This window comes from Rhinatrema bivittatum, chromosome 11, assembly GCF_901001135.1.
Source record: "Rhinatrema bivittatum chromosome 11, aRhiBiv1.1, whole genome shotgun sequence".
NCBI lineage: Eukaryota > Metazoa > Chordata > Amphibia > Gymnophiona > Rhinatrematidae > Rhinatrema > Rhinatrema bivittatum.
The window spans coordinates 46,787,142-46,808,173 of NC_042625.1; the positions used below are offsets into that span (position 1 = coordinate 46,787,142).

At 44.5% G+C, this 21,032-nt stretch overlaps 1 protein-coding gene across 3 annotated transcripts in view; it reads right to left on the bottom strand.

Moving 5' to 3' along the window:
* Positions 1–3,358: 3,358 nt before the first annotated feature.
* Positions 3,359–21,032, bottom strand: part of TANGO2 (transport and golgi organization 2 homolog) — a 116,473-nt gene continuing 98,799 nt past the window's right edge. For all 3 annotated transcript variants that reach the window (XM_029571282.1, XM_029571283.1, XM_029571284.1), the window contains 3 exons: positions 15,577–15,730; positions 8,837–8,941; positions 3,359–5,016 (listed from right to left, as the gene is read on the bottom strand). In XM_029571282.1, coding sequence (XP_029427142.1) covers positions 4,896–5,016; positions 8,837–8,941; positions 15,577–15,730 — 380 coding nt within the window. In that variant the 3' untranslated portion in view covers positions 3,359–4,895. The remainder of the gene's footprint in view (positions 5,017–8,836; positions 8,942–15,576; positions 15,731–21,032) is intronic.

Here is a 21,032-nt window from a genome sequence, read left to right on the forward strand (position 1 = left end):
TGGCACAAAAATATGTAGGAACATTGTAGGCATATGGCTTCCCAAGGTCAAAAAGTGATTCACACACAGACACAGTGTCAACAAGCAACAGAAATGCAATTTGAAATTACATCTTTTGATTCTGCAAAGTTGTGCTCTCCCTTCTAACCATACTCTTTTGCCAATAAATGCAAAATCTACTCTAACCATTTCTTAAATTGTGTGATAATTCAAGCACCAAACAGGAGTAAGTAGCACCAGCCCCTACAATCATTTTCCCCTTTTCTGAACAGGTTGATGAATTAGTACAAGCCCACTTCTCTGGTTGCCGGCATGGTACAATTAGAAAGCAGAGTAAGTCGGGTTTAGTGGCATAAAAGGAATAGTAAGATGCTACCTTATTTTTTCAATTGTCAAGTTTCCTTAAATCCGCTTGATTTCCTCTGTTAAAAACTTCTAGTGGATTACTTGTTAAAATTATGTAGATACGAAATGTTTATTTCTTAAAGTTAATGATTGTTAATGAGTAAGATTTATTATTAATGTATCTTTGACTATTATTTTGTTTATTGAAAATAGCATAAATAAAAAATTTAAAAAAAAAAAGAAAGCAGAGTAAGCACCATCATGGCATGGGAGAAAGTTCTAGATGGTCTCCCACTCTCCTGTCAAAGGAGGAAGATAAATTGTGCTTGAACTGTTGGCAACTGATCTATTTACTTTTTCTAATAAAAAAAAAAGTTTTTAGCTCACCTATATGTATAGAATATCTAAGTTTGTGTCCTCTGAGACAAAGCACTTGGGTCATCAAGAACCTAGAACTAGACTAGCTAAAATACTGTTTTATTTCACCCACTGATTGTGACTACATCAAAGCGAGACCTAAAGCTTCCTAAGTCATAGCTTAAAAACAGTATACAAAATGCCTTGAATACATGATAAAAACCAGTCTTTCTTGAATACATTGCTATGGGATCATCCAATAAAAAGTTTACTTCATACCTGTTAAATCAATTTTGCCTCCAAGGCATCAAGTGAGATATTACTCAAGCTCACATCAGTCATCAGATGTGCTCTTTTTAGAACAGGCTGAGAATGAAATGGAAAGGAAATAGTAACTAAATTCCATAATAGGGAAACACCAGGGCCCAGATATTCATTTGGAAGGGGTGGGGACTAACCTCAATGAAAAGCATCCTGGATTTGAGTCTTCTTTCCAGTAGTGAAGATACAAGATTACAAATGCCAGCATGCTGCTTGAAAGAAATTACCCCCAACTGCTCTGGGGTTCATGGAATCACTTTGTTACCCTTCTTTATAATCAGTCTGTGAGGGATACTTACAGGTACAAATTGATACAAACACTCCTCCCCCCCCCCCCCCCCCCCCCCCCAAATCAGAACAAGACATACAAGAGGAAGCCACACAGTATAAAAATATGCTACAATGCAATGCATCGATTTTCAGACAGTTCTATTTTCCTATGCCAGTCAGCTAAAGATGAATCAGCCCCCATTACAACACCCTGTACACTCACACTATTTCTTCCTTCATTTCTCAAGAAATAAGTCATACACTTGATTAGAAATTATTGGTTCAGACATCAAATCCAAAAGCAAGCTGTGACTAATAATCCAGATTGGTTAATTAAGTCCTCCATCAGATTTAGAAAAAAAAACTGATGTAAAATGAAGTCCTTGATTGGCTCTGGATTTTTGTTTTCTTCTCAATTCTTCTGGATCTTTAAAATCCAGTGGCAGACAATGATCCTAAGAAGCTCCTTGTAGGGAAATAAGTAGCAGGTATTTTGCCTGGCTCTACTAAACCTTTTGTCTCTTCGCCTGTTCTACTATGCAGAAGGCAGTTTGGAAAAATGAACAGACTCAGAAATAAACAATACATAGAAACAGAAATAACAGTAGAAAAGAACCAAATGATCCACCCAGTCTGCCCAGGAAGCTTATGCTAGTATCTTCTGCACTATGCAGTTACCCTTATGCTTCTCACAGACCATAAAAGTCAAGGACCTTGGATGCTGTTTGAATCCAATTTCCCTTATATGTTGCTGTGAAAGCAAAGAGCAATGTTGGAGATGCATCAAAGTATCAGGCTTAGCGATTAAGGGTAGTGAGCGCCACATCAGCGAGTTACCCCCTTGTTTGTTAGTTCTCCAAGACTTAAAAGTTGGGGCCCTTGTTGGTTGCTATCTGAATTCAATTCTCCCTTTTCACTGCCATTAATGTAACTCCATCATTGCTCTCTGCTTCAACAGTATCAAGGTTTAATTGTTAAGGGTAGCAACTGCCACACCAGCAAGTTATCCCCAGGTACCCCCATGCATTTTTTTCTTTATTTCCAACCTCTAGCCTTTAGGGATCCACAGTGTGTATCCCATGCCCCTTTGAATTCCCTGTTTTCATTTTCACCACCTCCTCCAGAAGGGCATTCCAGGCATTTACCACCCTCTTCGTGAAGAAATTTCCTGACATTGGTTCTGAGTCTTCCTCCCTGGAGTTATGACCTCTACGTAGTTCTACTGATTTCTTTCCAACGGAAAAGGTTTGACAATTGTGCATCATTAAAACTTCCAGGTATCTGAAGGTCTGTATCATATCTCTCCTGCACCTCCTCTCTTCCAGGGTGTACATATTCAGATTCTTCAGCCTCTCCTCATAAGTCTTTCAATGCTGACCCCTCACCATTTTGGTTGCTCTTCTTTGGACCACCTCTATCCTATCTTTTTTGAGATGCGGGCACCAGTACTGAATGCAATACTCCAGGTGAGGTCTCACTAAGAACTTGGACAGGGCATCATCACCTCTTTTTTCTTACTGGTTATTCCTCTATGCAGCCCAGCATTCCTCAGGCTTTAGCTATCATCTTGTCACATTACTTCACCATCTTCAGATCATCAGAAACGATCACATCAAGGTCCCTCTCCCAGTCCGTGCTCATTGGTCTTTCACCACCCATCACATAAAGCTCTTTTGGATTGCCGCACCCAGATGCATGACACTGCACTTCTTGGCATTGAATCCCAGCTGCCAAATCTTTGACCACTCTTCAAGTTTTCTTAAATCACTTTTCATTCTCTCTACTCCTTCAGTCGTGTCCATTCTGTTGCAGATCTTATCAGCAAATAGACAAACTTTACCTTCTACCCCTTCCCCCAGGTTGCTCACAAAAGATATTGAACAGAATCGGTTCCAAAACAGATCCATGTGGCACTCCACTTATCACCATTCTTTCTTCAGAGTAGGTTCCATTTACCATTACACGCTGTCTCCTGTCAGTCAACCAGTTTGCAATCCACGCTACTACTTTGGCACCCACTCCCAAGCTTTTCATTTTCTTCACAAGCCTCCTATATGGGAGCATATCAAAAGCTTTACTAAAATCCAAGTAAATCACATCAAGTGCTCTTCCCTTATCCAATTCTCTAGTCACCCAATCAACAAAAATCAATCAGATTTGTCTGACAGGACCTTCCCCTGGTGAATCCATATTGCCTCTGGTCAAGCAATGCACTGGATTTCCTTTAGCAGAATCTCCATTAATTTTCCCACCACCGAGGCATTAATAACTATAAATTCATCAGAATGGACTACTGCGTAGAACTGTAGTCAGTCTTCCGATCTTAACTCTCAGATGTAGCTGCAGAACCTTCTATTTGAAGTAGTGGTATATATTCCAGACTCATGAAGCTTTGCCTAGTTGGAAGCTGTAGCAATAAGATGCTTAAAATCTTTATAGTCCACTTTTCAGAACTTCAAAGTGGATTACCTACAGTACCTGAATATAATCCATTTTGAAATGCCAAAAAGCAGAACATACCCAAATCCACTAAATAAATCCATGACCCTGGAGTTCTCCCTCTGAGATCTGTGCTTTAACCACAGTTACTTTCTGCATTATTTATGCAATGTAAACATGAAGGAGTTTACGTAGCTCCTGCTTGTCCTCTCTCACTATTTTATAGGGCACTGAATGCTTACAGGGTTCAGCCAAAAGGTTTGTATAAGACTAACATTTTTAAACATGCAGTAGTTTTGCACAGAGGCTTTTTTTCTCCCACCCTACTTCCTTAGTTTTATCTAATTTCATTCAGGAAAACACAAGGTGCCCTTGCTTGATCCTGTTGTGCTGCTCTGCTAGTACAATCCTGGTAGGATCATAACCTAAGCCCCTAAAAAGGGCACAGCATTAGATTTTTTTAAAAATGTGGCAGGAAGGAGGGGCTTGGAGAAGTTAGCAAAATCATGAATCTTATTAAAAAAAAAATAAATATAAAGAAATAACTAGTGTTGCTTATTAAACACAGCAGAAGAAATAATTTAAGTAAGAGAAAGGGAATCCAGAAGCAGTGAAGTTAATAGTTTAGGAAAACCAGGTAGCAGAGATGCTTCATCTTCTCTCCCTGCTTTTCTCCAGTTATACAGAGATATAGCTTTTACTTTAACCTGTAATAAACATGAGGCAGTCAGTGCACATTTCTAGAAAAATAAATCACTTTCTCAGACTAATACATAATACTGTCCTAAAGAAAAAAAATACTACCTGCTACAAATGATTCTCATTCATAGGCAGAGTACAAATGCAGCAGAGTGGCTTTTAAAAACAAATAAATCTAGGTCTATAGAGCCAGAAGAGAGAAAAACTTACAATCACTGTGAAGATTTGGGAGGCAGATGCCTAGCCAAAGAGTGCATGCTAAGCTTATAATTGAATTTAATACATAATATCTAGTAGAAGGAATAAATATTAAGCAGAAAGTTTCTGAAATTATTTTTTGGTATTGTGCAAAGCTTTCACAAATTGCTAGTTTGTGCTTCTCATTGAAGATGCTTTCCTTGTTTTTATCCTGCTTTGCAGGGCTGAAGCTGTGGGCCTGGTCCTCTTTTTCAGCTGATACCCTGCTAATGCTGCAGCCTAAAGTGGAAGTTGCTGGTTTTCCATCGTGTGATATCTGCATCGAGCAGAGTGCGCTCTGTGAACGTGACTCGCCCCTCCATATCTACGAGAATGATGGTGTTTGTCCTGAAAGAAACCAAAAGGCCAAAGCACGTAGTGGGTTTAAAATCAGAGCATTTTCTTCCTCAACCTGTTTGCTGCATAAATAAGATTAAGTTTTAAGGATATCCACAACAAATAAGCATGAGATACATTTGGAGATCCTTCATTTTCTGTTTTTATTTTATGTTCACTGGGAATTTCAATGATTATAACAAAAAAAACCCCAAAAAACCCAACACAGTAGAAAAATGGCTTTCCCCCCTGATTTCTCCTGTCAGACTCACAGGTATCCAATCCTCTCTGAAACCCAAGGACTTTATTTGCTTGCACTGGTTTCTTCATCAATACATGGAGTGGGCATATCATCTTGTAAGCAGCAGGGATGGATTTAGGATTTTGCCACCCTAGGCATTTTTGGTGCTTTCAAGGCAGCAAATCTTAAACTACTGCCTCTAAATGTTTGCTGCCCTAGGCACAGGCATGATAGGTGCCTACTGATAAATACAGGGCTGAGGCGCAGATCAGACCAATGTATTGTAAATTCCACTGTAAAACAGAAAATTTCAAAATGCTCACATTTCTTAGCGCCTAGTCAGATGAATCCAGAACCAGTGGGTTATGCACCTCTACCAGCAGATAGAGATGGAACAAAGCTGAGATCACAGTATATACACCCCTGCAGTGTTATCCGCCTGCCAGTATTCTCCGTATCCAGATGGTGGACATGCTTCTCTCTACTGGGGATTGTTTCAAGTTTTAAAAGAAGAAATAAAGAAAGGAAATTTAATTTGCCCCATTCTCCTGCAGTGATACCAAATGGTCCCTTCCCCAGTTGAGAATTCCTGAGGTGATTTCCATGGTCCCTCAGATGAATGCCTTGGTCTGGTAGCTGGTTTTGGCAGCCGGAGTGGACTTAGCTGTTAAACAGCTGAAAGGCAGCAGGAGCTGGAAGCCTAGCACAGTGGTGATGGTATATGCCCTCTCCCCCCGCAGCTGACGACCATCTCTGTACTCAGCCTGGAAGGGCTGAGTTCAGGTAAAGCTTAAAAAAAAAAAAAAAAAGAGAGAAGGAGATTTTAGGGTTTCCTCCTGCCGACGTTCAATCCCACCCCTGCAGGTCTTGTCACTTGAAGGAAAGGCTCCTGGCAAGACACGGGGGAGGGGCAATATAGCTACATACTGTTCCTTTCTTTTTGCCAAAAGTGGTCTCAGATTTTCACTTGAATCAGTCCATTTGCCTGCCGTCTCTGGATAGGGAAAGAGATGCAGAAGAATATTGCCTGTTGCGACCCTTGGATGTTGAGAGACATGAGGTATCTGGAGGTTTCTAAACCTTCCTGGAAGTGGGTCACCTGTTTATCCTCTACAGTGGTAGTAAACAGGGCGAGCCAGCTTCGCGGGCCACAATAGCTCACTGGATTAAGGAAGTAGTCACGGCTGTGTACGTGGATACTGAACAGCCATTGCCTAGTCAGGTTAGGGCTCAGGCAGTGTCATTGGCGGAAGTTAAATTGTCTCCTCCCATCAACATTTGCTGAGCTGCGATGTTGTCCTCTTTACATACCTTTTCCAGGTATCATCATCTGGATGTGCAGGCCTGAGGACGCAGCCTTTGCACATGAGGTTTTGACTGGACTGCGGGTAGCTTGCATACATCCTACTGTTTCTGGTTTCATCTGACTAGACACTAAGAAATGAGAAATTATAACTTACCTGATAAATTTCCTTTTCTTTAGGACAGTCAGATGAACCCAGCTTCCTGCCCTTGGCTGCCGAATGATTGTGCTACGGTCCTCCTGCCTGGCTACGTGTTCCAGGGGTTACTGGCATTAGTCCAATCCCTAGACTAGTGTTGCTGCATTCTTTGTCTAAGCTCAGTTGGCTTAAGTACTGGCTAAATTAGCCAAGTACTGAAATGGTTATCTGTTATCAATCAAGTTTTTCCTAGTGTGCCTAACAGTTGGTTTTTGAAGAGAATACTGGCAGGCTGTCACCGTAGGAGTGTATATACTTTAATGCTGCTGGTAAGAGGTGCATAATCCACTGATTCTGGATTCATCTGACTATCCTAAAGAAAAGGAAATTATATATGTAAGTAGTAATTTCTCAATTTAAGAAACGCTATAGTCACAGTCCCACAGAGTCTCTAAAAAATTACAATCTGCTATGTGAGGCTCTGGTAACAGTAACCTAAAAAAAAAAAAAAAAGAAAAGAAAAACTGTCCGCCTGTTTTGATTCAGTGAATTCAAGTTTCTAGGCCAACATCTTAATCCAGAGAATGCATCAAGATCTAGAGAAAATTCTTTTCCTTCCATCTCTAGGTCTGTTGTACTTAAGGCTTTTTCTCTCTATTGGGACAATGTTTAATATATATATGCCCTTCTCCAGTCTGGTTACTGACAGAATTCCTGGTTTCAGAAAGGACATGATGGGTGTCTGGAATCAACAATAATCAGAATAAACTAAACTAGTCTGGCTTAGTTTTAACCGGTATTCCTCCCTGTATCCATGTGCCTTAGCTCATGGATACAGATCATCAAATCACAAGATCAAGAAAGTGGAATCCATTCATGTATCACAGCAGTCATTAGAAAGCATAATAGGTTTGCAGATGGGTGTGTACATATATACAGTATATGTGCATCCACAGTCTTGTGTCAAGAAGTTTTGCCAGAAGTATGGCCTGTGGATACTTGCATATTGAACTTTTACTAAGTTTATTACTTGCTTGAGATGACCAGTGAATCTAGCACAATTTTGTTACAGGCCGATGATAAATATTTATATAAATAAATATTTGTATAAATAAGTGGTGGTCGTACCAGGACCCACCATGACAGCAGTACTAACTAACTACAATACCAAAAAGCACAAATGCAGAAGGCAGAATAAAACTGGGGGTGGGGTGGAGGGGGGAAGACACCCTTAATGTTACAAAACGGGGAGGGACAAAAGTATCTTTCATTTGGACATGATTTGCATGTGAGGCTCTATCTACTGTATAACCATTTAATACTCTGCGCTAGTAAATGACTGAAAATGCTTATCCCACCAGGCCAGCCAAAGCACATTTGGGAGCACCTCGAATACTGAATCCATGCATACAAAAGCAGAAGGTTCAACACTGTGCCCGAATGCTACCAGCCTGGACAGACACCTGCAAGTCAGGGGCAATCGTGTGTCATCAAATATGTTTTGGGGACATTTTTAGAACATGCAATGGGACAAATGTATTTATTTATTTAATTAATTAATTTATTTATTATATACGCTTTTATATTACGAAGTTAAGCTAGAGGCCTTCACTCCGGTTTACAGGCTTAGAAACAACATATTACAAGTTAAGAAAACAACTGATAGAACAACATATTACAAGTTAAGAAACAAACTGGTAAAACCGTATAACAGGTAAAGTAATAGATATGGTCGGGTCGTTAGCAAGTGAGCAAGTTGTTTATAGCCAACTTAATAAATAGGAGCAAAGTAATAGTTAATGTTAAATATCCAAACATTAAATAGTAATAAAGAGTTTACCGTCATCTATATTATAATTGTCAGTAATATTATTTAACTATCGGGGGTTGTTTATGGTGTGTGCATTTAACCAATTCCATTTTTTAAGGTTTGCCTGAAGAGCCTTGTTTTGAGTTCTTTTTTAAATGTTTTTGTGTTGTTTTGAGAACTTTGGGGGACATTTTGAAATGTGAATGAATGATTTTGCAAGGCAGAGAAGAAAAACGGTCAATTAAGAGACTCCTGGTGGCCCTTCCAAAAAGCCTTCAACTTGGAATCTCCTGTGTCAAAACCATGGTGCCATTTGTTCTGTTAAGCAATTTAACTTACCTTGTCCCATAGCCAGGGCAACGCACACACACTGCTGCATAGCTGTTCAGTATGGGCCGCACAAAGTCCTTTCCTTGATCTTCAATTGCAGGGTCTGGCAGCTGCCTGAAAAACATACAGCGGCTCAGTGTTCATGAAGGAGCGGCTATGGTGACATGCTGACTGGAATTGGAAACCACATCAACTGCTAAGCCACCTGTATAAAAACAGGTAGGCAAAATAATTTCTGGTTTTCAAAAATCAAAAAATGTAAAGCAGACTTTCTTACCTGTATCAGGTGTTCTCCAGGACAACACGATGTTAATCCTCACACATGGGTGACATCAGATGGAACTCAAGACATGGAAAGCTTGTCAAAGTTTCTAGAACTTGGACTTGCCACACTGGGAATGCGGGGTCCCTCTTCAGTCTTATAACACAGAATTTGATATAAATCAAAATTAGGAGAAACCCAACTCCGTGGGGTGGCAGGTGGATTTCATAAGGACTAACATCCTGCTGTCCTGTGAGAACACTTGTTACAGGTAAGCAACTCTGCTTTCTCTGAGGATAAGCAGGATAGTAGTCCTCACAAATGGGTGAACCCCTAACTATGGGCTGCTCCTCAACATAAAAAGGGCACCAACCAACACCCAAACCAGAAGCCAAAAGGCAGAACAATGGTGCTGTTGGTAACGGAGGGGGAGGCAGTCTGAACCTAAACAACAGGCCATAGATTGGGAGAGTTGGGTTCTACATCTCAAACAGATTCCAGAGGACAGACTGGCCAAACCTACTGTCTCGTCGGCCATCCCTATCCAGACAGTAATGTGATGTGAATGTGTGAAGAGAACTCCATGTCAAAGTTTTGCAGATCTCCTCCATGGCAGCTGCTTGCAAGTGGGCCACTGACCTGCCATGGCTTGGACAGAATGAGCCTTGACATTACACCGAAGATGCAGTCTGCCAAGGCATAACAGAAGATTATGCAATCTGCTAGTTAGTTTGATAGTGTTTGTTTGGCAACGGCAATGCCCAACTTATTACTATCAAAAGAAATAAAAAATTGGGTGGACTGTCTATGGGCTTCTGCTGCTCCAGACAGAAGGCTAAGGTTCGCTCGCAGTCCAAACTGTGCAGGGCTTATTCGCCTTGGTGCAAATGAGGCCTGGGAAAGTATGTTGGCAGGACGATGGACTGGTTAAGATGGAAGTCAGTCACCACCTTAGGCAAGAACTTAGGGTGCATATGCAAGACCACCCTGTCATGATAAAACTTAGTGTAACTTAGTGACTTATCCAAGGCCTGGAGCTTGATGACCCTGTGCACTGAGGAAACTGCTACCAAAAATATGACCTTCCAGGTCAGGTACTTCAGGTCACAGGTGCACAGAGACTCAGAAGTTTTCATCAGCTGAGCTAACACCATGTTGAGATCCCAAAGCAAAGCAGGAAGCCTCAACTGAAGCAGGCCCTAGATGAAACGTACAACTATAGGCTGCACAGAGATGGGCATATTATCTATACCATGGTGGTATGTGCCAATTGTACTCAGATTAACTAACAGAGTTCATTTTCTAGATGTTGAAGGTAATCAAGCAGTTTTTCTGTGGGGTAGGCGAATGGATCTAGGGTCTTTTGCTTATATCACATGGAAAACCTCCTCCACATAGGATTTTCCAGTGGAAGGCTTTCTAGAAGCCACCAAGATCCAAGATATCTTCCGAAAGATCGAGCGGTTGCAATATTAACCTCTCAACATCCAGGCTGTGAGTGACAGGGCCTGGAGGTTGAAATATTTCAACTTGCCTTGATCTTGCATGATGAGATCTGGGGAAGTCCCTAGACTGATAGATCTCTGAATGGACAACTCCCGCAGGAGTGGAAACCAGACCTGTCTCGGCCAATAAGGGGCTGTGAGGATCACAGACCCCTTGTCCTCCAAGCTTCAAGAGAGTCTACGATACTAAGGGAATCTGAGGACACATGTACAGAAGATCCTCACCTCAATGTCAGTCAAGGACGTCTGAGGCTGGTTTGCTGTCTGTCCTGTACAAAGATCAAAAATAAGGCACCTTTTTGTTGCAAGAGGTCACAAAGAGATCCACATCTGGGCTCCCCCAGAGATGGAATATCCTATTAGCAACCCCCTGGGGTCCAGGGACCACTCATGGGTCTGAAGGTACGACTCAAGTCTGTCCGCTAAGAAATTCTCTGTTCCAGCCAGTTACATGGCCCTGAGCACCATCCCATGGGACAGGGCCCATGACCAGATCTGAATCACTTCCTGACAAGGGGGAAACAATACCTTATCTCCATGCTTGCTAACATACCACATTGCCACCTTGTTGTCGATTTGAATTGGGACAACTTTGTTGGACACCCAATCTCTGAAAGGCCATAGCGCGTACCTGATCGCCCGGAACTCCAGGAAATTGATTTGGAAACAGCTTTCCTGGGCAGACCAGAGACTTTGGGTGCTGAGCCCATTTACATGAACTCCCCACCCCAGAGTGGATGCATCCGTGGTTAGGACAATTTAGGCAGGAAAACCTTGGAAAGAGATCCCTCGTTCCAGATTGGAAAGTACCCACCACCAGGACAACGAGTCCTAGAGGAGCAAGGCGACTGATGCTATCCTGGAGATTCTGCATGGCTTGGTACCACTATGACTTTAGAGTCTGTTGGGCCTTGTGTATGTACAGTCATGCCAAGGGAATGATGTGGACGGTTGCAGCCATATGGCCCAACAACCTCAACATGTGCCAGGCTGACAAGCTGGTTCTGCCACAATGGTTGAGTAATTGCACTTTGACGAGGCAGGAAGGCCTTGGCCTGAACCGTGTCTAGCAGGGCTCCTATGAAGTCCAATTGAAGTGACTGGCTGAGATGGGACTTCAGGTAGTTGGCGACGAACCCTAGTGATTCCAACACTCGGATGGTCAAGCGCATGGACCTGATGGCCCCTGCCTGAGATATGCTCTTGACCAGCCCATCATCCAAATAAGGGAAAACATGCACCCCCAGCCTGAGAAAGTGTGCCACCACCATGGCCGGGCATTTTGTGAAGACCTGTGGGGCTGACTCAAGTCCAAATGTCACGATATTGGAAGTGCTGTTTTCCCACCACGAAAGAGATATTTCTGGTGACTTGGGAAGATCTCTATGTGAGTGTACACATCCTTTAGATTGAGGGAGCATAGCCAGTCCCCTTTCTGTAAAAGGAGGATCAAGGTGGTCAGGGAAACCATCTTGAACTTTTCCTTTCTGCTAAATCTGTTCAAGGCTCTTAGGTCTACTAGAATGGGACAGAGTCTTCTTGTTCTTTGCAATTAGGAAGTAGCTGGAGTAAAATCCCCAGCCTCTTTTGCCCTGGTGGAACAGGCTTGACCACTTTGGCTATTAAGGGGGAGGAAAGCTCCGTTAGTAACTCTTGATGTGCTATCGGTACCTTTGATGGATGATGGAAAGAACCCACTAGTCTGAGGTTAATCTGGGCCACTGGTTTACAAAGAACAAGAGCTAGTCCCTACCAGCAGATCCATCGCCCCGGGTATGGGGAAACTGGATTACGCTCCTTATGACCCAATCAAAACCCCCTCCCTGGAGTTGACTGAGGTGCTGGCTGGATCTTGGGAACCCTCTGCTGCCTGAGATGGCTGCGGGACTCCTGATGCTATGGATGGGAGCGAGGGGAGTGGAAGATAGTACTTCCTCTGGCAAAAGACTACTTGTGCCCCAATCTTACCAACTTCCTAGCAGAGGACAGGTCCGGAGTGCTGGCGGAGAGTTGTTGGGAGGGTTTCATGGTGCTCCTGGAGCTGGGCCAGCGCAGCTCTCACCCTAGCTCCAAAGAGATTCTCCCCAGTACATAGCAAGTCTTTCCTGTACCTCTGGTCAGAGATCAGAGGCCTGCAGCCGCGCCATTCTGCAGAGACCCTTGATGCTTTTTCGAGAACATCGTAGGACCTTGTGTTTTCTACACTCCAGGCAACTGCTCACCCACCTCCTGCACCAGCTTCCAGATGTCCCGCGAGAACTTGTTCATGTACAGCTGGTAGGAAGCTATGCCGACAATGAGCATGCTTCCTGAAAAATCTCTCCCCCATGAGAGCTTATCACTCTGTGAACCTTCCCCAGAGGCATTGAGGAACGGGTCAGTGATTGCTTGACTCAAGAGCGGGTTTGACTATCACCAATAGGTAGGGAAGCTGTTGCTTATCAAATCCAGAAGCCTTCTCGATGAGATAAACCCCTTCAGCCTTCTTATTCAAGGGAGGTACCATGAGGGGGTGTTCCCATATCTTCAACAGTAACTACTTAAGGATGTGGTGCATCGATACCACCACAATCTCCTTAGGCGGCTCCACGAACTGGAGGATTTTAAGCATTATGTGCCTGGCATTCTACTGTCAGCAACTGAAAGAGGATGGCCTCCACATCGCCCGCATAAAACCTGCAAAGGTCAAGTCTTCAGGCTGAGACTTCCTTCATTCCTCTGGAGGAGACAGGTCTGAGGGGAGACCCTCAGAGCGATTTGTGAAGGACCCTGTGGCGTCATCCCCCCAGGGTTTATAGGGGCCATCCTCCTCACTGAAACAGACAAGGAATGGTGCCCTAGGTGCTTGACTATTGTCCAGAAGTGCAGGCACCAACTGAGCTGCAGTCCTCTGCATTTCTGCTGACTTAGGTGGAGCTTCCTTCTCCAAGGAACCAGCCACAATCACCGTATCCCGCAGGGGAAGGCTGCAGTGCCCCGACAGGCACCTATACCAACCCAGGAACTGATCCCAGCTGGGTCGGTAAAGCGCCAATGAGCGCATGAAGCTTCTCCAACAGCGGCTTCAATACTGATAGTACTGGCTCTGGCAATGTCTGTGCCACGGAACCAGTCTCCTGCAAAGTCTGCTCAACTGCCAGCTGTACTCACCCGCTCGAGCTCCTCCTCAAACATTGCTCATGCTAACACAGGCTGAGAGGAAGGAGGGTTGGCCAGATCCTCTTCAGAACAGAGAGGAAGATCAGTGACTGGCATCGGGACTGGTGGAGACCGTCGCAGACCCCCACCACCAATAGAGAACTGGCACTCCTTGCTACGGGGATTGTTTGGGGGCATCACAGTATGAGCTGGCACATCCCCGTGCCCAGCACCATGCATCGATTGAGACCAATGTGATACTTCTACAGCTTCCCTTAATGCTCGGCACGATTGTTCCCCAATGCTGAGGCCAATGTCATCCTCCTGGAGGAGCCAGATGATGGGCATTCTCCGGTGCCCTTATCAGCCGACGGCAGAGATGGTCCCGTTGATGTCGATGGTTCGTTGTCTATTGGTTCAGCTCTGAGGTTCTTCGATGCTGATGGTTTGGTCTTTTCCAACTCAAAGAGGTACTCCATCTTATCAAGACTAAGATAACATCCTTTTGGGGTCATTGAGCATATTTGTGGCAACCCAGTCATCATGTGATGCCCCCAGGTAGAGGACACATTCACCATGGGGGGCTGCTTAAAACCAGACACAACCATGATGGGATGTAACGAACAGGAAGCAAGATCATAATAGAAGGCGACTGGTGTCCATGGCCAGAGAGCACCAAAGCATAGCTGCCGCAGGAAATCAACCATGAAAGCAAACTTACCAAGAAATGTCAAAAACCCTTATTAGGAATACTATGGGGAAGACAGAAGGACCCGGAGAATGCAGTGAAGAAAATCGCATGAAATTTGAAAAAAGTGGAACATTTTCCAAGAGGCTAGAAAGCCAAAGTGAGCTCACAGACTGCGACGCTGCAGCTCCTGGGAAAGGGAGAGACTGAATAGGGACCCGCGTGGACGCCCAATGGGGCAAGTCAAAGTTCTAGAAACTTTGACATAAGTTTTCCATGTTGGGGCTCCATCTGATTTCATCTGCGTGAGACTTAACATCCTGCTTGTCCTCAGGAGAAATATTTGTTTCTGCTAAGTTAATTGGTAAACATGAATCAGTTTAGCATGTAAGGGGTCTTCTTCAATCTCATGTCTGTTTATTACCAACTAGAGTTCTTAGCAGCAGATTATATGCATACATACAAACAAGGGGGACGGAGGTTATTGTTTAAGCCCTTGAGTCTGGCTTGTTAGCAAAAGGGTTTTTCATGACTGCTAGTAACAGGAATTTGAAGCACTTTGCATAGATTATACATACCTCTGTATACAAAGAATTTCAGACTTGAGATATGTAGGTACAATTGTTCGCAGATGGAGGGACTAATGACAACAGTGTTCTCAAAGATACAGATTTACAAATCTAACATAGCAGAGGACAGCAGATAAAGACTAATTGGCCATTCAGTCTGCCCAGTTATTTCTAGTCTACACTGCTAGGATACATGCCAGCCATACAAGGATATCCCTCCTTATCAAAGTCACTTTGTGTTGTCCTGTCCTCATTGGTTTTCTCCACACCATCCTGGGGAGATGAGCATAACAAATCCCCCCCTACTTAATCCAAGACCCCAGGTCCTCCCTCTAGCCCATATTTTTCCACTGATCTCTGTAATTATCTAAACCACCACCGGCACAAATAGCTGTGCACTAGTGTGCCATGGAAGGAGTACTATGCACATTTACAGATGAAGCACAGTTAGACAGGAAAAAGCCGCGGCCTGCCAAAATCTTGCCTGTTTTTTCCGGGGAATATTTAAGGAAGAACCAAGCACACTGCACTTGTAAGGGAGCTGCTGGCTTGGCATTGTCAAAGAGAAATGTATATTCTGTTCTTACGGTTCTTCATTGTTCAGCACTTTAAGGAGCTCTTGCACCAGCTCTTCCTTGGCCAGGTCTTGACCCTCCTGGATCACCTGTGTGAAAAGCTGCTTCCCATACTGGAGCTTCTTCCAGGGTGTGTCTAATAGACTGCAGCTCAATCCATAGGTACCTGCACATTCAAATGGAGAATAGCAACAGACAACTCAAAAGGCAGCAAAAACAGCTGCTAATAAGAATGATATAAGAATGCTGTATTTTTCCTTTTTAAAATGTAAGAAGTAGACACCATTAATGTGTATGTTTATTACAAAGCAGTCTTTAAAAAAAAAAAAGTAACACTACAGGAGAAGTTATCAAACCATGCAAGTGATAATGTGGTCTAGGTGACTGCAGAGGCTGTGTGCTGACTTTTTTTTTTTTTTTTTGGTGAGGGGAAGGGGGAAGAAATTGGCCTGTAGTGCAGGGGAGATAGCCTTACAGACCCTTCAATACCTGAAAGCTTTTAATAATGTACGAATTGTCAAACCTTTTCCGTTGAAAGAATAGTAGAACTAGGGTCACAAAATGAAAATCCAGGGGGACGACAATGTCAGGATATTTTTCTTCATGGAGAAGAGAAGATGTGGATGCCTGGAATGCCATCACAGAAGGGGTGAAGACAATAATAGTTAATGAATTCAAAAAGAGTATGGGACAAACACCATGGATTTCTAAAGACTTGAAGAAAAGGATGGTGTAACATTTCCCACATAGGTGGTAACCTTCATGGCATAACGCATTTATTACCCTCAACAGAAGCTTAGGGGTAACCCGCACTTAAAGCAGAGTTGTTACCTGTAACAGGTGTTCTCCTAGAACAGCAGGATGTTAGTCCTCATATGTGGGTGACATCATCAGATGAGCCCGGCACAGAAAACATTTGTCAAACTTTCTAGAAACGTTGACAGTCACACTAAGCATGCCATTATCCGTGCGTCCATGTGGGGTCCGGTCCCTCTTCAGTCTTCATAACATAGAATTCACGAGCAAAAAATACAACCAAAATGCAAGAGAACCCAACTCCACGGGGTTGCAGCAGGTTTCCAGAGGACTAACATCCTGCTGTCCTAGGAAAACAGTAAGCAACACTGCTTTTCTCCTAGGACAAGCAGGATCGTAGTCCTCACATGTGGGTAAATACCAAGCTACAGGCTGCTCCTAGATACAATAACCACAAGCACCTGACTGGAGGCCAATGGACACAAGAAGCCATGGTGCTGTGGTAATAGAGGGAGGCAGCCTGAACCCTAACAATGGGCCCTAGGCTGGAGAGTTAGGTTTTAGGCTGGAAGAGATTGCAAAGGACAGATTGGCCGAAGCTACCCTTTGTGCCAACCACTCCTTATCCAAGCAGCGGGCAGCGAATGTGTGTAGGGGGTACTCCACATTGCAGCCTTGTAGATTTTGGCGATGGGAACTGCCCACAAGAGGGCTACCGATGCCGCCACAGCTCTCACAGAGTGACCTTGACACTCAAGCTGAAGGCTTGCCTGCACATAGGAGGAGATGCAATTCCGCCAGCCAGTTGGACAATTTGCTTGCCCACCGCAACTCCCAATCTATTCTTGTCAAAGATATGAAGAATTGGTGTGGGACTGCTGTGCAATTCTAGATAGAATGCTAAGGCCCTCTTGCAATCCAAACTGTGCAGAGCCCTTTTGCCCTGGTGTGAATGAGGTCTCAGGAAAAAAGGTGAGTAGAATGATTGACTGATAGAGATGAAAATCAGTCACCACCTTAGGCAGGAACTTAGGATGTGTTCACAGAACCACCCTATCATGAAAGAATTTTGTGTAGGGCGGATATGTAACCAAAGCCTGAAGCTCACTAACCCGGCACGCTGAAGTGACCGCCACCAGGAAGAGAGCCTTCCAGGTCAGGAACTTCAGATCACAGATGTGCAGAGGCTCGAAAAGATCATGCGTAAGCCATGCCAATACCACATTGAGGTCCCAGAACACAAAGGAGGCTGGAGGGGAGGTCTTTAGCTGAAGCAGACCCTGCATAAGCCACCCTACTATGGGCTGTGAAGAGATGGATGTACCGCAACACCCTGATGGTAAGCACTGATAGCACTCAGGTGTACCCTGACTGAATTGGTTTTCAACCCAGGATCCAAGAGGTGCCACAGATAGTCCAGCAACTTCGGAGTGGGACAGGTGAATGGATCCAAGCCATTACCCTCGCATCAGATGGAGAACCTCTTCCACTTCATTCTGTAAGACTTCCTGGTGAAAGGCTTCCTGGAAGCTACCAGAACCTTAAACGTGTCAGAGAGGTCAAGAGACCACAGGACTAGACTCTCAACATCCAGGCCATCAAAGCTAATGTCCTGAGGCTCAGATGGCACAGCCTGCCCCGATCCTGTGTAATCAGATCGGGGCCGCCTGAGGATCCCTGCCCAAGCCTCTCAGTTTGGGCACAGAGGGCACCCTCAGCCCTGAGGGCATCGACAGCATCACAATCCCCGATAGCCCGTGACTGGGATTGGGGAATCATGGCCGTGGAACTAGCAGCCCCGTGGGTGCTGTCGGCCACATCGACTTCTGCCTCTGAGAACCTGATTATGGGAATCACTCCGGAGGAGGGCATCAGTGGCTGCTGGGGCACTGATGGTACCCCAGGCACCGGTTGCTTCAGTAGTACACCCAAAAGGATATCTAGACGCTCAAGCAGGGGTGCCAAGAGAGATGGCACAGGCTCTGGCACCGGCATGGGGACCAATGTCGATGGCGGCTCCATACCCCACAGGGCTCATAGCATTGCTAACTGAACCCTGCAATCCAACTCCTCTTGAAAATCCGCAAAAGAAAAAACAGACTGAGAAGGAGGTGGCATCACCAGAGCCTCCTCAGAGCCCTGAGGAGGCTCAGTGTCCAGTATAGTCACCAGTGGGGCAATGCCTAGGACTCTCGGGTCTGATAGGGGCCGAGGCCTCCTCTCCACGGGGGTTGCTTCAGTGCTGGCATGGCAGCTGCCGGTGCCGCACCTGTCCCAGTGCCATGTAGAGATGGTGACCGGTGACTATGCTTGTGGGACTTCCCTCAATGCTCGGCCCAGACCTTCCCCTGTGTCGAGGAAGGCAAAGATCCAGATGTCTTGGAATGTGAGGACACCTAAGATGGCCTATCTCCAGCCCCTCTCTCGAGAGCATCGGGACGGCATATCTCACAGCTCCCTGCAGCCTTCCCAGTGTCAACGCCCCTGATACTGGAGTAGATGGATCAGACCTTTTGGTCCCGAAAAGCTTTTCTATCTTCTCAAACCGGGCGCGATGGCTTGTGGGGGTCATCTGATCACAGAAAGCACACCCTCGGACGTCGTGTGACGCCCCCAAGCAGAGGATACAAACTTCATGTGGATCAGTGATGACATGGTCCGCAGGCACTGGGGGAGTTGTCAAAAATCAGATGACGCCATAAACAGCCGAGCGGTCAATGACCGGTGGACACCAAAGAGCGACACACCGGGAATAGACTGCAACAAGGGAAAAATTAGACCCTCCGTGCTGCGGGAAGGACACAGACCGGTGAAAGAGGGCCCGCAGCAGTAACAGCTGAAAATCAACCAGAAAAAACTTTGAAAATGAATCAAAAGATCAAAGCTCCACTACCGCAAGGCAAACACTTCGTGGGAAAAAAAAAAAAGACTGAAGAGGGACCCCGCATGGACATGCTGATAGTGGCATGCTGGGCATGCTCAGTGTGTCAGTCAACGTTTCTAGAAACTTTGACAAAAGTTTTCTGTGCTGGGCTCCATCTGACAATGTCCCCCATATGTGAGGACTACCATCCTGCTTGTCCTAGGAGAATGGCAATTACTACTATCCTTAACAGAAACATTGGGCAACTGTAAGGAGCAGCAGTTACTGCCCTTGGCAGAAACATGAGGGTAACCTGCACAAAGTAGCAGTTACTACCATGAGCAGATTGTTGGGCAGACTGGATGGACCATTTGTTCCTTTATCTGCTATCATTACTATATTATGTTAGTATGTTACTATTATATGCTATATAAATAACCCTTACTGGTGTTACTGAAAAGAAAGACTTAAGTTTGTAGGGAATCATAGTGCAAGGGATTTGGATCCTTTACAGGTGTAGGTAAACAGACTGCACTGCATCCTAACACCCCGACTGACCTAGCCCATTTCATCTTGGCACAATATTTCAGCTTTATGTCAGTGTTTGAAAGAGGCTGGAGGGAGATGGGGGGTGCTGTGATATCATTCACAGTTCCATAGTTGTAAAGTAAGAATTAAAAGCTGAAAAATGGAGCATTGGTAAAGCGCTGCCATAGCTGTTTCTGGCTGCTGATCGCAGGCCATGTGTTAGAGGTCTTATGTGTGTCTCGTGTTGATATCCAAGTTGCAGAACTCATGCATTTCAGCCTAATTTGATCTCAACCAAATGATGCCGACCAACCATGTCTCAAGAAAGTGAGGACCAGGTACATTTTGTTTGAACAAAGTTTTGCAATGCTACTTTACAAGTTTCAAAGGCAATACTCAGCTGCTTGACACCCCACTGGATAAAATTAGTCTGACAATACAAGCCCCATTTGTCTCTCACTTTTTTTTTTTTTTTTTTATAAAAATTGTAATCATTTATATGGATGCCATGAAGTGGTGGGGAGGGAAGGGGAGGGGAGGGGAGGGGAATGGAAATAAACAGTATAAACTTAAGTAACCTGCTCCCAATCAATGACATGGCTCTTGGGTGAATCAAAATCAAACATGGATAAGTTCATTAATCAGTTCTCTCTGGTGTCAATGTTTCTTGTACTTTATAGTTGTCAGTTGTTACTGCACTGAACCTGTTTAGAATTCTCTCCAGCACATCTTTCTATCATCGGGCTCAAGTCTACCCCTGCACAAAGCAGGAGCATGTATTTCTCACTCAGCAATGAATCACAGTTATGTATTCCATTATTCTAAGGTTCAACTGGGTCTTTCCTTCCCTCCTCCCTCCCAGTCATTTATTTTAATCTATGTTAATTATTTTAGATGCCAGAGTTAGCAATTTTTTTTAAACAAAAACTCATCTATAATTATTTACTAAACAAATGCTATCATGTGTACTCCATTTATCCTATCATTCACTGGTGAGTGTCTCTTCCCACCCACATACCTTCTGGCATAACTCGAATTGAACTGCAAAGCAGGAAGCGCTGTCTGGGGACAGCAGAGAAACATTCTCCTCCTGGTGCCCCACGACGACTAAGATCCATCTCAGTAGCTATAGGACAAACATCCTTCAATATGCTGCCTTCCCTTAGGGGACACTGCTGATTACCCCTGTGGCAATACTGGAGAGATGCTGCTGTCACTGCCTTTGCTGCTTACTGCGCCTAGCGCTGCCTGTCATCCTGTGAGCTCCAGCTGCTCTGCCAATTTGCTAGACTGTCTTTTCTTCTGTTTCAAGTTAGCTAGT